General features: G+C 39.7%; 1 protein-coding gene across 1 annotated transcript in view; it reads left to right on the forward strand.

The window, feature by feature from the left end:
• The window catches only part of DNAH8 (dynein axonemal heavy chain 8), a 397226-nt gene that overhangs the window by 314506 nt on the left and 64935 nt on the right, over positions 1-17785 (forward strand). Inside the window, exons 83-85 of the mRNA XM_034991238.1 lie at positions 8227-8300; positions 10402-10554; positions 10913-11068. Coding sequence (XP_034847129.1) covers positions 8227-8300; positions 10402-10554; positions 10913-11068 — 383 coding nt within the window. The remainder of the gene's footprint in view (positions 1-8226; positions 8301-10401; positions 10555-10912; positions 11069-17785) is intronic.

The following is a 17785-nucleotide window of genomic DNA, read 5'->3' on the forward strand; positions in this document are numbered from 1 at the left end:
AGGAAAGGAAAAAAAGAAAACAAAATTGACAAATCTTCCGTTTGACCAAGAGTAAAGGAAAGAAGACTAAGATTACTAAAATCAGGAATGACGGGGGAACATCACTATTGACCTAACAAAAATTTTAAAAAGATCATGAGGGAATACTATCAATGATTATGTCACTAAATTAGGTAACCTGAATGAAGTGGGCAAATTATTAGCAAGAGACAACTACTGGAAGTTACTCAAGAAGTAATAGAAAACCTGTATAGAACTATAAGAAGTAAAGATATTGAGGAGGAGGAAAGATGGAAGAAGAGTAGGAGACCCTCATTTCATCTGGTCCTTAAATTCATCTAGATATCTATCAAATCATTCTGAACATCTGTGAATTGAACCTGAAATCTAAGAAAAGAATTGCTGCAATTCATAAATAGAAAAGTGACCACTTTCCACAAGGTAGGAGGTGTGGAGAAATGGATCCGAGGCAATATATTGGAAGATAAACTGTGGGGTAAGGGAGCCTCCATAAGTCAGCATTGGAAAGTGATACAGCAGCTGAGCTCAAAATCAGGACTTCTAGAAGTCTGCTCCTGTGAGGGACATTCCTGCCTGAAAGGTGCTCAGGTGGCAAAGTGGGGCAGAATCCTAGGTAAACAGTGTCGTCTCAGGATCCCTGGGGTAACAGAAAGAAAGGGGATGCCTGAGTGTGGCAGAGTTTCCAAGCATTGGAGCAGGGAGCCAGCTACAATCAGCAAGACTTGGAGTGGCCTCTCAGCTCCATTTGCCATAAACCACGAACCATGGCAGGATTTGGGGACCACTCTCCAGCAGGGGCCCAGCAAGTGGCAGAACCACTGTGAGAACCTGCTCCTTCCCCCGGGAGGAATGGTGCAGGTGTGGGCACGATCTGGTGATCACTCCAAGAATGGGGCCCAGCAAGCAGTGGAGCCATGGTGAACCGCCCCCCCTGCCCCACCTCCCCAGGGAGGATTGGCGCAGGTGTGCACCACAGGAGTCTGCAGAGTTTGGTGCACACAGAAGTGATTGACTGTTTCTCCCTGAGGGTGCACTCAAGAGTGGGGGCTGCAACTGTTCAGGTCTGGGGCTGGAGATTGGGGTGCTGCCATTTTTTTTCATCCTCTAAAGCAGTGTGAAAAGCCTTCAGAGAAAAAAAGCCACGTAGAGCAACCTAAAGCAGTTTACACTGTGCCCGGCCCCCTGACAAGGGGTGGTGCAACTCTGCCCAGGCAAAGACACCTGAGAATCAGTGCAACAGGCCCCTCCTCCTGAAGACCAACAGGAACATCAGGCTAATACCAAGTTTATGGATCACACAGAACTGAAAAACTCCTGGGAGCTAGGGGAAAATAGCATATAGAATTTGAGGTTTTGTCTCATGATTCTTTCAGTTTAAAAATTTCTTTCTCTTTTTTTTTCCTTTTCAACTAGCATCTTACTGTATCAGCTCTTTTTTTAAGTCTTTTTTTTTTAATTTTCATTTTTACATTTATATTTTGTAGATATGTTCTTCATTTTTGGCTTCCTTTCACTGTATTCAATTTTATTTTTGTATATATATATGTTTTTATTTCTTTACTATTTTGGGATCTAGTGTCTGTTAGATTATATTCTCTTCCCCCTCTTCCCTTTTTTCTTTCTTTCTTTCTTCTTTTTTTTTTTTTTTTTGGTTTCTGATCTCTTCAGATTTGTCTAGTGTATACTTCACTGGGGTCATGGTTGATATTTTTTATTTTGTTATCTTGTTCATCTATTCTTCTCTGGACAAAATGACTAGAAGGGGAAATTCACAACAAGAGAAAGAACCAGAGATAATACTCTCTGCCATAGATTTAATCAATATGGATATACATAAAATGTTGGACCTAGAATTTAGAATAATGATTATAAAGATACTAGCTGGGCTTGAAAAAAAGCATAAACAATACTAAAGAATCCCTTAGTGTGGAATTAAAAGAACTAAAATCTAATCAGGCTGAAATTAAAAATGTTTTAACTGAGGTGCAGTCTAAAGTGGATGCTCTAATGGCTAGGGCAAATGAGGCAGAAGAGTCAGTGACATAGAAGAAAAAATGATGGAAAGGAAGGAAGCTGAGGTAAAGAGAGAAAAACAACTAACGCATCATGAGGCGAGGCTTCAAGAAATCAGTGATACCATAAAGCGAAACAATATTAGAATAATTGTGGTCCCAGAAGAAGAAAAAAGAGAGAGAGGGACAAAAGGTATATTTGAACAAATCATAGCTGAGAACTTCCCTAATCTGGGGAAAGAAACAGGCATTCAAGTCAAGGAGGCACAGAGAACGCCCTCAAAAAAAAAATAGATCAACACCCCAACATATAATAGTGAAGCTTGCAAATTTCAGAAATAAAGAAAAAAATCTGAAAGCAGCTTGAGACAAGAGATCCTTAATCTACAAGGGTAGAACTATTAGACTGGTAGCAGACCTGTCCACAGAGATCTGACAGGCAAGAAAGGGCTGGCATGATCTATTCAGGGTACTAAATGAGAAAAACATGCAGCCAAGAATACTTTATCCAGCAAGGCTGTCATTCAGAATGAAAGGAGAGATAACTAAAAGAATTTGTGATCACTAAAACATCCCTGTAAAGAATATTAAAGGGGATCCTGTAAGTGAAGAGAAAGCCCAAAAGTAACATAGACCAGAAGGGAAAAGAGACAATATAAAGAAACAGTGACTTTACAGGTAATACAATGGCACTAAATTCATATCTTTTAATAGTTGCTCGAATGTAAATGGGCTAAGTGCTCCAAAAGACACAGGGTATCGGATTGAATAAAAAAACAAGACCCATCCATATGCTGTCTACAAGAGACTCATCTTAGACCCAAAGACACCTCCAGATTGAAAGTGAGGGGGTGAGAACCAGTTATCATGTTAATGGACATCAAAAGAAGCTGGAATAGCAATCCTCATCTCAGACAAAATAAATTTTAAACCAAAGACTATAGTAAGGGATAAAGAGGAATACTATATCATGCCTAAAGGGTTTTTCCAACAAGAAGGTCTAGTAATTATAAATATTTATGCTCCTAACTTGGGAGCAGCCAGTTATATAAACCAATTAATAACCAAGTTAAAGAAACACATTGATAATAATACAAAATAGTAGGGGACTTTAACACCCCACTCACAGCAATGGACAGATTGTCTAAGCAGAAAATCAACAAGGAAACAAGGGCTTTTAATGACACACTGGACCAGATGGACTTCACAGATATATACAGAGCACTCCATCCTAAAGCAACAGAATACACATTTTTCTTGAGTCCACATGGAACATTCTCCAGAATAGATCACATACTGAGTCACAAATCAGGTTTCAACCAAGTACCAAAAAACTGGGATTATTCCCTGCATATTTTCAGACCACAATGCTTTGAAACTTGAACTCAATCACAGGAGGAAATTTGGAAGGAACTCAAATACTTGGAGGTTAAAGAGCATCCTACTAAAGAATGAATGGGTTAACCAGGAAATTAAAGAAGAATTTAAAAAATTCATGGAAACAAATGAAAATGAAAACACAACTGTTCAAAACCTTTGGGATACAGCAAAGGCGGTCCTAAGAGGGAAGTACATAGCAATACAAGCCTGTCTCAAGAAACTGGAAAAGTCTCAAATACATAAGCTAACCTTACACCTAAAGGAGCTGGAAAAAGAATAGCAATAAAGCCTAAACCAAGCAGGAGATGAGAAATAATAAAGATTAGAGCAGAAACCAATGAAATAGAAACCAAAAGAACAATAGAACAGATCAACAAAACTAGAAGCTGGTTCTTTGAAAGAATGAATCAGATTGATAAACCCCTGGCCAGACTTATCAAAGAGAAAAGAGAAAGGACCCAAATTAATAAAATCATGAATGAAAGAGGAGAGATCACAACCAACACAAAGGAAATACAAACAATTTTAAGAATATATTATGAGCAACTATATGCCAACAAATTAAGCAATCTGGAAGAAATGGATACATTCCTAGAAACTCATAAAGTATCAAAACTGAAACAGGAAGAAATAGAAAACCTGAACAGACCCATAACCAGTAACAAAATTGAAGCAGTAATCAAAAATCTCCCAACAAACAAGAGTCCAGGGCTGGATGGCTTCACAGGGGAATTCTACCAAACATTTAAAGAAGAACTAATGTCTATTCCTTTGAAGCTGTTTCAAAAAATAGAAATGGAGGGAAAACTTCCAAACTTGTCCTATTAGGCCACCATTACCTTGATCCCCAAACCAGACAAAGACCCCACCAAAAGGGAGAATTACGGACCAATATCCCTGATGACATGGATGCCAAAATTCTCACCAAGATACTAGCCCAGAAACAAATAATGCAATATATGTTAAGAAAAAAAAAAAAAAAGGAAGAAGAAGAAGATAGCAGGAGGGGAAGAATGAAGGGAGGGAAATCAGAGGGGGAGACGAACCATGAGAGACGATGGACTCTGAAAAACAAACTGAGGGTTCTAGAGGGGAGGGGGGTGGGAGGATGGGTTAGCCTGGTGATGGGTATTAAAGAGGGCACATTCTGCACGGAGCACTGGGTGTTATGCACAAACAATGAATCATGGAACACTGCATCTAAAACTAATGATGTAATGTATGGTGATTAACATAACAATAAAAAAATTAAAAAAAAAGATTCAACAGTACATTAAAAGGGTTATTCACCACGACCAAGTGGGATTTATTCCTGGGTTGCAAGGGTGGTTCAACATTCGCAAATCAATCAATGTGATACATCACATTAATAAGAGAAAGGACAAGAACCATATGATCCTCTCAATTGATGCAGAAAAAAGCATTTGACAAAATACAGCATTCTTTCTTAATTAAAACTCTCCACAGTGTAGGGATAGAGGGAACATACCTTAATATCATAAAAGCCATATATGAAAGGCCCCAGTAACTATCATTCTCAATGGGGAAAAACAGAGCTTTTCCTCTAAGGTCAGGAAGACGACAGGGATACCCACTCTTACCACTGTTGTTCAACATAGTACTAAAAGGTCTAGCCTCAGCAATCAAACAACAAAAAGAAATAAAAGGCATTCAAACTGGCAAAAAAGTCAAACTCTCACTCTTCGCAGATGACATGATACTTTATGTGGAAAACACAAAAGACTCCACCCTAAAATTGCTAGAATTCATACAGAAATTCAACAAATGGCAGGATATAAAATCAATGCACAGAAATCAGTTGCATTTCTATACACTAACAATGAGACAGAAGAAAGAGAAATTAAGGAATTGATCCCATTTACAATTGCACCAAAAACCATAAGATACCCACGAACAAACCTAATCAAAGAGGTAAAGTATCTGTACTCTAAAAATTACAAAACACTTACTAAGGAACTTGAGGAAGACACAAAGAAATGGGAAAACATACCATGCTCATGGATTGGAAGAATAAATATTGTTCAAATGTCTGTGCTACCCAGAGCAATCTACACATTCAATGCCATCCCTATCAAAATGCCATCAACATTTTTCACAGAGCTGGAACAAATGATCCTAAAATTTGTCTGGAACCAGAAAAGACTCCAAATAGCCAGAGGAATGTTGAAAAGAAAACCAAAGCTGGTGGCATCACAATGCTGGACTTCAAGCTTTGTTACAAAGCTGTCATCATCAAGACAGTATGGTACTGGCACAAAAACGGACACATAGATCAGTGGAACAGAATAGAGAGCCCAGAAATGGACCCTCAACTCTGTGGTCAACTAATCTTTGACAAAGCAGGAGAGAATATCCAATGGAAAAAGGACAGTCTCTTCAACAAATGGTGTTGGGAAAATTGGATAGCCACATGTAGAAGAATGAAACTGGACCATTTTCTTGCACCAATCACAAAGATAAATGGATGAAAGACCTAAATGTGAGACAGGAACCCATCAAAATTCTAGAGGAGAACACAGGCAGCAACCTCTTTGACCTTGGCCACAGCGACTTGCTAGACACGTCTTCAAAGGCAAGGGAAACAAAAGCAAAAATGAATTATTGGGACTTCCTCAAGATAAAAAGGAAATAGTCAACATAACTAAAAGGCAACCTATGGAATTGGGAGAAGATATTTGCAAATGACATATCAGATAAAGGGCTAGAATCCAAGATCTGTAAAGATCTTATTTAGTGCAATACCCAAAAGACAAGTAACCCAGTTAAGAAATGGGCAGAAGACATGAATAGACATTTTTCCAAAGAAGACATACAGATGGCCAACAGGCATATGAAAAGATGCCCAACATCACTCATCATCAGGGAAATACAAATCAAAACCATGATAAGATGCCACTTCACACCTGTCAGAATAGCTAAAATTAACAACACAGGAAACAACAAATGTTGGTGAGTTTGGGGGGGAAGGGGAATCCTCTTACACTGTTGGTAGGAATCCAATCTGGTACAGCCACTCTGGAAAACAGTATGGAGATTCCTCAAGAAGTTAAAAATAGAACTACCCTATGACCCAGCAATTGCACTACTGGGTATTTATCCAAAGGTTACAAACATAGTGATTCAAAGGAGCACATGCACCCCAATTTTTATAGCAGGAATGTCCAAAGTAGCCAAAATATGGAAAGAGCAAATTACATATCAGATAAAGAACTTATTCAGCTCAACACCCAAAAGACAAGTAATCCAGTTAAGAAACGGGCAGAAGACATGAATAGACATTTTTCCAAAGAAGACATACAGATGGCCAACAGACATATGAAATGTCTTCTCAAAGATGAATGGATAAAGAAGATGCGTATATGTATACACTGGAATATTACTCAGCCATCAAAAAGAATGAAATCTTGCCATTTGCAATGATGTGGATGGAACTAGAGGGCATTATACTAAGTGAAATAAGTCAGTCAGAGAAAGACAAATACCATATGATTTCACTTACATGTGGAATTTAAGAAAAAAACAGATGAATATAGGGGAAGGGAAAGAAAAATAAAAGAAGATGAAAGCAGACAGGGTGGCAAACCATAAGAGACTCTTAACTATAGGGAACAAACTGAGGGTTGCCGGAGGGGAGAGGGGTGGGGGGATGACGTAACTGGGTGATGGGCATTAAGGAGTGCACGTGATGTAATGAGCACTAAGTATTCTGTGCAACTGATGAATCACTAAATTCTACTCCTGTAACTCTGTGTTAACTAAGTTGAATTTAAATAAAAAAATTTTTAAAAAGTTAATTTCCAGTTCCAGTTTCACAAGCATGATTCATAGACTTCTTCATTTGGTGAGTTCATATGGCACAGCGCAAGTGGATTCTCTGCCTGGGAGGTCAGATTCAATAATGAGCCTAAATAGGGGCGCCTGGGTGGCTCAGTTGTTAAGCGTCTGCCTTCGGCTCAGGTCATGATCCCAGGATCCTGGGATTGAGCCCCGCATCAGGCTTCCTGCTCGGCGGAGAGCCTGCTTCTCCCTCTCCCAACCGCCCCCCCGCCCCCACCGCTTGTGTTTCCTCTCTCACTGTGTCTCTCTCTGTCAAATAAATAAAATCTTTAAAAAAAATAAAGAAATAAATAATGAGCCTAAATAGCGTATTCTCCCCCAAATTGTTATCACACTTCTGATCTTACAGTGGCCTCCACTTTCTCTTCACACTCAGTTCCAAGGTGGTGATCTAGTCTAAGGAGCAGTTATCCCTGAATGCAGCCCTCCTGGGGCCGAATTGCCTTGAATCCTATCTCGGAAAATGGGCAGCCATGCAAACAAAACCAAAACAGACAGAAAGCACTGCTTGACCTGACATCTTAAAGGAATAAAAACCCAATTACATTTTCATGGAAGTATCCGTGAAACCACCAAAAAAAGATTCTAATCAAAACATACGGCAAAACTCAAAAATCTTCTTTCCCTCTAAATACCTGTGACAGCATTGTAGCTGCCTCTCCCACTGTCATTCTTTCTCCTCCTTATTTCCAAACACCCCCAAACTCTCTAAAAGCCCAGCCCCTCGCCCTTTGTCTCTCTCCCTTTGCCCTCACCTTTGTGCGTGGTGCCTCCAGTTTCTCCCCACCCATTTCTCTCATCAACATAACCACAGGCCACACCTGTTTGATTCCCAAGGGTCCTTCTTAGAAGCCATGGAGGGAAGGTGGCTATGGCCATTCAGAAATTGATTTTTTGTCCCAATTCTGTGATAAAATTTATGTTTCATCGTAGTGATCCCTCTCCTATGTTACAGAATGCAGAACTATCTCAATGGGACAAGGACAAGAGGTACATGCTCGAAAGCTGATTCAGATGTCCATGCAGCAGGTAGGTAGCAAGGCCAGCTTGTGCTAGTGCATCATTCTTCCTATTAGCGTTCTGGCCATCAGGTCTACCTTGGACCACCACAGTGGTGGCTGAAGCATTCTGCCTCGGATGCTCCATCATCAGTTTTCCATTACTTTAATGGATGCATAGTTACCTTTGATTACCAATGAATATTAAACCTCAAGCTGGTTTGCTCCTGACATCCCCACAGAAAGCTTGTTTTATTTTCCATAGTATAAGCTCCATCTTATTTTCACTAAATATATATATATATATATATATATATATTTTTACAATTAGGCAGACACACTCCCTGGTTTCTAAGAATGCAGCTCTAGCTAGAATTTCACAATCAATATTAATAGATAGTGCTTAAGAAGTGACAGACCAAGACAGTTAAATTTCAATTTTTGGTTAAAGTCAGACTTCTTTTTTTTCATTAATGCGTAGTTTCAGACAAATAAATACTTGAGGATGTTATGCTTAAATACTGATAATGGTTTTTATTGAAAATTGCAAGCTGGATGGAATGCTGAGAAATGTTTTCCATCACACCTAATAAATACACAGAACATTAATTTTCTAGAGATGCTTGGTAGATAGCAATTTCAGCTATGATAAGAAACCACACCTCTTATAAAAACAAAGTAAGATCTCAGTTTATTTTTAAGCTTTTGATCTCATAAGGTCTGTAGCAACTTTGGTGCAGTTTTTCCTTGGGAATTAATGACCAGAGGGTTAATGAGCTAAGTCTCTGCTTGGTCCATCAAATTTTCAAGTTAGTCATTAATTTTCAAGTGCCTGAAGCCTTTATCTTTATCACTTAATTATATTCAATATATAACAATAATATATTGTTATCTAATTTATATATATCAAGGCAATTACATATAATTATTTTTACTCAGATCAAATGATTCACTCCATTGAGTGATTTGACAGTTTAACTTTGGACCTTAAATAATTTCTTTAGTTTCCACGAATGAGAAACTTTTAAATTTCAGTACTGCATTCACACTAACCTTCTTTGGAATATTAGCTTTTATAAGTTCCATGTTCTGTTTCTTAAGGTGGGATAAATATTGGTAACAATGACATTATGAGGGAAAAAAAAAAAAAAACCAACAGCCCAGGAATAGGTGCAGCCACTTTGCCACGCGAGGGACACCAGATTTAGGATGAAGCTGACATTGTTGAACAAAATGGGGAACGAGCGAGTAACTGGATCCATGATGGCACCAACTAACTTAACTGTGAGGTCCATCCTCCTCTGCCACCCCAGTTGTCTAGGCCAACATGTCCGCTTTGCTCTTTAAGCCAGTCTGAGTTGTATTTTCTCTCACAGTAGAAGGCGTAATACACAAACCGTATATTTACTGTGCTCCGTATACACAAGCCTGTACTTGTGTAAGCTGTACTTACACAAGACTTCAAGTTTTAATTTCTGTTTCCTGTAGCTGTATTGATCTGATCTCGTTAATAGAAGGGTATCAAAATGTTGTCTGATTAAACTATGTTCTCATAGAACAGTGATGGTTCTGTGACTTATATATTGCTAAAGATAGCTTTATCAAGTATTAAAATAGTGCTTAGTAAGTTTTGTGGTTTCGAGACTATATGGGAAGAGTGATGACGAAGAGTAAGGTTTAGTATTCTGGTAGCCCAAGTCACCAAATGTATCGTCTCCAACTTTCAGGAGATATTGTGCATGTCTCTTTGTGTCTATGGATGATTTGGTTTAGGGGTGAGTCAGTTCTGATTCACTTTAGGACAAGCTTTTACAAATTCCAAAATACCCATTCCCACCATTAGATGGTGCACGTGCTGTACTTACACAAGACTTCAAGTTTTAATTTCTGTTTCCTTCTGAACCAGAGATGGCAGAGTACAATCGTTTTGAACCCACTTGATTCCAGTCTTACCAGTAGCAGAAGAAATGTTTGTATTGACGTATAATCATTTCATTAAAATCAGGTGCTCAAAACAGAGTATTTACATGCCCTAAGCAAAGGTGTTTTTTTTTTTAATTATACATTTTGTTTTTTTTAAATCATGGCGAAAAAATTACAAGAAATTAATATGAAATCATTTTTGAATACAGGGTGGCTGGGTATTACTGCAAAATTGTCACCTTGGCCTAGAATTCATGGAAGAATTGCTAGAGACATTAATTACCACTGAAGCCAATGATGACTCCTTCCGAGTGTGGATAACTACTGAGCCCCATGATCGATTTCCAATCACATTGCTTCAGGTTTGTTACTGTGACATAAGTGTCTTTCCTCCAGAGTTATTTGAATAAAGATGGCATAGTGACATTATTGAAAGATGAAAACATGACAGGGCTTTCGATCCAGCAGAATCTGCAAGATCTTATAATTGTCAAGGTCTTGACTATAATCATCAATATTATATAGCAAATATTTCTGCAGAAGAGTTCTAAAACTCAGTCCTAATTTATGGGGTTTCAGCTATGATTGATGTCATTAGTTTAGAATTTCCACTGACATTTTATGTACCATACGCACACCGTTATCTGAGGTATTGTCATTTCTACTTTATCCTTTACAATAATTTACAGAAACAAAACTACTGTTTGCTTTTTATGACAGACTTCTCTCAAATTCACTAATGAGCCACCACAAGGTGTACGTGCAGGTTTGAAAAGAACATTTGCTGGAATTAATCAAGACCTTCTGGATATCAGTAATTTACCCATGTGGAAGCCCATGCTTTACACAGTAGCGTTTTTACACTCCACCGTGCAGGTAACTTCTGGGCACAGTTTGCACATTTAAGGGGATGTTAGTGATGCCCTGTTGTTTCTCTGCTGCACTATCTGCTCTCCTTGCCCTGCTTTTTTCCTCCTTCATGGCACTTTGCCCCACCTGGCTTAGTATATATTCGTCTGTGTACTTAACATGTCCCTTGTCCCCGCCCCTCACCCTGGCCATGAGAGTGTAAGACTCTTGAAGACAAAGACTTTGTCTTTTTTGTAACTGCTGAATCCCCTCCAGCATAGCAGCATCTGGGGCATTGCCAGAGCTCAGTAAATATTTGTGAGGTGCACATGGATGATTCAGATAGGAATTTAGTTTTCAAAGTGCCTATGCAGCCAGGAATGGTATGAACACCATCTCATATAATACTCACAACCACATTTCTCAAGGTAGGATTATCACCCTTGTCAAAATGAGGAAATTGATAAGATGTCCAGATGAATAAATAAATGAATGAAGATGGTAGTACTTTTAAGTAGACACTAAAACAGGAGCATCAACTATATGCTAAATGCTTTTCATAGATTATTTAACCAGTCTGACTCCGAAGCCTGTGATTTTCCTCAAACTCTCAGGAATTTACTATCCCTTGGACTGTCTCAAATAATAGGAGAACTTTGTTAAACTAACACAGGGACAACAGAGCCCCAGTCCTGCTGTGGGTCCATCCCCCCATCTCTTCAGTGTGTGAAAATAAATTAATTGCACCTCAGGAAGAATAGAATAAAATAAAAATGAGGAAATTGAGGCTCAGAGAGGTTAAGTTCATTGGCGGTAGATCTAGGGGTCAAGCCTGACACTTCTGCCTCACACGGAAGTATGTTTTGAGCCCACCAGTGAAGGTGGTGCTGATATTGGGAGGAACAGTGGTTATCTGTCATTTCCAGGTTGTTTGTGATTTGCTTTTACTATACATTTATATATTAATATAGTAATTTTATGGCTCCACAACCACTTGTCTGTGGGATATTCTCATTTTGTTATTGCTCTGTTCTACATTTGATTTTATATTTTGGTCTGTATTTCAAAGCTGTATAAATTTAACGTACTTGATTCACTCCTTGACTTCAGAGAGAGAGATGAACAGGCTCCTTTAACCATTTCCACATTTCTTCCTTTGCTGAGGCTGGAGTGAGAAAGGAATGAATGACGTAGCTTGTGCCAGGAGCCATGGTTTAGCTATGCACAGTGGCACGGAGAGCTTCACCTCCTCTCTCCCCACCCTGCCCAAAGGTGGAGGGGAATTTGGTGCTCATCCCAGAACATCCTGGGCATATTTATCCTCAGGTTCCTTGTCCCTGCCACTTTACCAGGATCCCTGCTGCCCAGCAGGGAGGGCTGCGTAGAGGAGACAATTGTGCATCTCCTGCCTGTTGGTCCCCTAACCCTAAGAGAGTTAAAATCAGGTTAAACACGTTGTGGTTGGTTCTTTTTACTAAGTCCGATTGTAGCCTTTGGATTGTAAATTATAGCTTTCGAGTCACTGAAGCCTATTTCACACATTCTTATCTGGGAATTGTTTGCTTTGCTAGGCCTTATCATACTCTAATACAAATATTACTTTAACTCTGTTATTTAATTCCCAATTCACAAATAATAATATTTTATGATTCTGTTCCCAGTAGTGATGATTCAACTCTTCCACCGGGCTTATCATGGGGAGATGATTGGGGGGATTTTCCATATGGTCAGTGCAGCAACCTGTGTTTTTGTGGCCATTATCCAAGTGCTACACAGAAGGACAACAACAGGGCCATGGGCCAGTCATGGGGCTAAGGTGTGCTTGCACTTGACATGACATGTATTTGGGTTCAAACAGAAAAAGCCTCCATTGCTAGGGCCATGAAGCTAGGAGATTGAATGTCTAGGAGGTTAAATCCAGTCATAGTGTGCTGGAAAGAGCACCTCACTGAGGACCAGGAGGCTGGGACATTAGACTCACTGTGAAATCAATTAGCTGTGTGAGGATCGTCAAGTTATGTCCCTCTTGGGAACTCTGTTTCCCCATCTGTGTGTTTAGAGGCAGAAGGAGGTGAGCCTTCAAGTTTTTCCCATTTCTAAAACCCTGTTATCAAGTTCTATGACTACCCAGGGAGCATAGATAATTCAAGCATGGCTTCCTCTGTCCTGTTTTCATCATTAGCAGAAATATTTACTGTGATAGCGCCTAAATATTTTCTTTTACTTGTTAGGATAGAGCTGGCTTGAAAGGAAAACGCAGAATTCTTGAGGGGCCTGTGGTCCTGGGCCAGCAGCATCCACATGGCCCGGGAGCTTGTAAGAACTGTGTCTCAGGCCCCACCCCAGACCTGCTGAATCAGAATCTGCATTGTAATAAGATGCCCAAGTGACTCCTGTGTGTATTAAAGTTTAAAGTGCAGCCACTACTAGAAGGACAATTCTGGGTTTGATTGATTGTGACTTAGATTTCTCTAGTGTTGGACATAATAGCCAAACACTTGATTTGTTAAGTGATTGATCGACTCCTCCAAATTTAACCTAGATATCGCTTGCTCTGCAAATATGAGGTATATGCATTTGTCCTTGCAGAGACAGACAAAAAGAACAGGGAATTGGTTCATGTCACATAATCTGAAGCTTCAGGCCTGGGGAGGAGTTCATGCTGGAGCCCATCACCCCTCAGAATACAGAACCTGATAGTGAAATAGAGGTCAAATGGGAGAGCTGTGTGACCTCCATGTAGTTCGCTTACTGAATTGTGGTTTGGCCTCATGCCATCAACTTATCCCTGCTCAAGGGCATCATGTGTTATGTGAACCTCACTCATTGTTACAGAGAACAAAATGAACACCCTTCCCCCCTCCCCCCATAAGAAGGGGAAGTAGACTTGGCTGGTCAAGGACAAGTGTCTTGGGTGGTATAGTGAAGGGTGTGGTTTGTTTTGTGGTTGAGGTAGGAACAGACTTACCCAGTAGAAGGGGGCCCTGGGTGCTTCTATGGGAACCTGTAGAGATACACAAGCCAATTCTGCACCGAGTTCTTCTTGCCCCAGACTCCCCTGGGCTTCCCTCGCCTCTCCACCAGGAACTTACCATCCACAGAGGCCAGGAAGTTACTGCAACAAAAGAGCTCTTACTGCAGTTGGGTGATGTCTCTGCCCTAGCCAGCCAGCCCTCCTGCCCTCCCCATGGGAGACCACCACCATCCCCAGCATCCTAGTGGATGCCTTGGCTCCATTTGGCCACTAATCCCTGAGGACATTTCCACATCCTCTTGGAGGTTACTCTCAGTGGGATCTTCCCTCTGGCCTTAATATCATTTCTCTATGGTTTCCCAGAAATTCCAGTGCAGCACCATTCTGGGTTTCAGAGCAAGGCTACATTCATCCTTCAGAATCTTAATTTTAAATGTATCTTCCTCCAAAGTCTTGGTCTTTTGAAACTCAATAATTACATTGTGGTGTCCTCCCAATACCTCCTGCAGAAAGTCAGAATAGCATTTTCTGGTGGTTGGTGTACCATCCTTTGATGGTCAATGTACCATCCTTTGTTTGAACAGTACATTGGACCCAGTAAATGTCTAATGCAATGGTTCTCAGTCATTGCCTGAGCCCCCAAATCCCTGGGAGGAGGCGGCAAGGTGAGGTGTTCAGTCCTAAAAACTTCAAGTGATTCTAATACACAACAAGAATTGAGAATAACTGCCAAATATCCATTGCCCTTAAGACAGGAGTCCTTCATCACTTTTATGTCCTTTCCATGGTTTGGAATTTTTCTCCTCATCACCTTGGCTTGCCAACTTTTTGGGACTTTTCTAATGGTTTACGTACAAGTCTATGAGGTTTTTTGCTAGTCATTGATTAGGAGCTCTCGGGTCTTGCAGTGGCAGTTGTAGACTTGGATATTTTATCTTGGCCCTTAAAGATAATTAAATATTAAATAAAAATGGCCATATCAAACAGGATCCAGGTCTGTGTTGGGCTATGGGAGGTGGGTTCATTGGGCTGAGGTAGAATCTAACATAAAATTGGAAATGGCTTTGGCATCCATCATTAAGATGATGACTCAGTTGAGCAGCTTGTCTTCAACATCCAAAGGAGGATTCCAAGTTTTCCATATTTCACTAGCAGTTCTCTGTTTTGTAGATTCTTTGGTATACAAAGAAGGAACCATATTGGTCAAATTCAGTAAAGAGTAGACTAGTCTTCCTAAAATCACCATTCTCCAACTTAATAATGAATAATAACTCCCTTCTGTTGAATCAGGTTTTAGCTCTTTATCCTGACATTCAAATCTGTCTATGTTCCACCTCTCAATCATCACGTGAGCATGTAGTTCTAGCTACTCACCCAAGGTCACTCTCTGCTGCAGTAAAACCACTTACCTGCAGCCCCCTGCTAGATGAATCAGGAGCTTGGTGTTCCTATCTTTGCTCATGGCCTTCACCAAGCCTGGAAGTCTTTTCTCCCTTCTTTTCAAAGACCAGCTTCAGTTTCATTCTTCCCAGAAGCCTCTGATTGAATGTCTTCTTCAGGCTTATAATTTGTTACATTTTGACAGTTAATTATAGTCACCATCACATTGTCCTTTCCTTGTTTCCAAGTCTTATTTTCTCAACTAGATTGAAACTTCTTGAAAATACATTGATTTTGATGTTTTTCCATTGTCTCACATAGGACTCATCCATAGTTTCAAAAATACTATTTGGACTGAAGAAATTCAGTATTCCAAATTTTCCAAATCTAGCAAAGCCCCCTGCTTTTGAGCTTCCAAATGAGTTATTAGTTCTTCTCCCGATGGTTTGAATCTATTCTGATAGTATTCCAAGGTGATAATTCAGGGTTCTTTCTTTCCTGTCACTTAGAGAGATCAGTGAGTACCAAAAAAAGTTGCAAGAAAATGAAATGACTTCATTTGTGAAAGATTTTGTCTTTTTTTTTCCAAGATAAGCTGAACAGTCTATAACTTTAGTGAACCAACCTAAAAAGTAAATGCTTTAAATGAAATTTGATAGTAAACAGCATAAAGTGAAACATATCTCAGCATTATAGCAATTTTTTTGTTTTTGTTTTTTTTTAGATTTTATTTATTTATTTGACAGAGAGAGAGACAGCCAGAGGGAACACAAGCAGGGGGAGTGGGAGAGGGAGAAGCAGGCTTCCCACGGAGGAGGGAGCCCGATGCGGGGCTCGATTCCAGGACCCTGGGATCATGACCTGAGCCGAAGGCAGACACTTAACGACTGAGCCACCCAGGCGCCCCAGCATTATAGCAATTTTTAAAGATCATATTTTAAGGAGCAATGGAATTGCAATGACTCAGTGCGTGTAAATGGAAGTGTTTCCATAGAGCCAATTTAAGCAGTTTTAGTAATTGGAAAGGAAGAATTATTTTTCATTCAGTCTCCTGTCTAATTGAACAGTAAATTTCAAAAATTAAGTCAAACATAGGTGAAACTATTTTAGAGTTGGTTCTCTTTTTTAAAAAACAATGGGAAAACATTTTCATTTCACCAATAAGTGGTTAGCTTTCTTCTTTTTGAAGGCTTCAAGATGGAAGAAATTCCAGAGGCTCAAGGTTTAGCTGAATGCATTTTCATGTTAATATTGCATAGAGTCTCCCAACTCACTCTTGCTCTAAAATAACCTGGAGGAGGCTCACCTCAATGTTTCTGGGATCCACTCAAAAAATTCTTTTGAATTTCTGTCTCAGCCTCAGAAATCACCCCCAAGAGGGTGAGGAGAATGCCTTTCATTCTGATAATAATCAACAATCAATCTAGTGTTTATTATACAATCATAATCCTTTTCCCAAAAAAGGTGCAAAAGGGGAGACAAAAATGGGAGACATGTTTCTCACCATTAAGGTTCAAAATCTGGTTACAGAACCAAATATTTCAACATGAAACAATTAAAAAAAAACATGTCATGGCAACATAAATGTTGAGAACAGGAAGCAGAAAGATATCAAGAGAAGTTGACACATTTAAGAGCTGGGGTTCTCCCTCATGCACCGGGGATGATACCACGTCTCTCCATCTGTTGAGGCACCTCTGCTCCTTCTCATCTTCTCTATGTTCAAGGTGGAAGATGGTGCTTCACAGCTGCCACGTTTTTAAGTTTCCCTGGTTTAAGCTCTAACTAGGATAAATTCTAGAGAACAATTCTGAGCTCTAAGTTCAAATTCCTGGGAGGAGGAATCTGGTTGGCTTTTCTTGGGCTGACTGTCCATCTTCTATCTAATTAGCTAAGGGATGAGGGTGGGAGTCACACCATACAAATGTCTAATACCTGACAACCTAACCTAAAGAAGTACCCATCTAGAAATAATGTTGGTAGTTTGCATTTTTAAGAGTTGTTTGTTTGCCCTCAGTCTTGTTAAAAAAGGAGACAACAGACCCAGAATGGAGTTACTTGTGCTAAGCCCATATCGCCAAACTGAAACCAATACGTAATCTAACTGCAATTTCAACCTTCTCTAGGAATGTCATTTTAACTGGTTAGTCTGGAATTTCCTGGTCAGCACTAGTGAGGTAATCCCTTAATAAACCCCTTTTCTCACCCAAAGGAAGGTCACTTTGCCCAAAATAATCCTTTTCCTTATTTATGACTTCCTTGTGCCATCCCCTCTCTGCCTTTAAAAACTGTTCCTTTTCTGTAGCTCTTTGGGGCTCCTTCCTATTTGCTAAGTGGGATGCTGCCTGATTTCATCAATCGTTCAATAAAGCCATGGAGATCTTTAAGAT

The sequence above is a fragment of the Mirounga leonina genome, unplaced genomic scaffold, assembly GCF_011800145.1.
Source record: "Mirounga leonina isolate KUSES-001 unplaced genomic scaffold, KU_Mleo_1.0 Mir_53, whole genome shotgun sequence".
NCBI classification, from domain to species: domain Eukaryota; kingdom Metazoa; phylum Chordata; class Mammalia; order Carnivora; family Phocidae; genus Mirounga; species Mirounga leonina.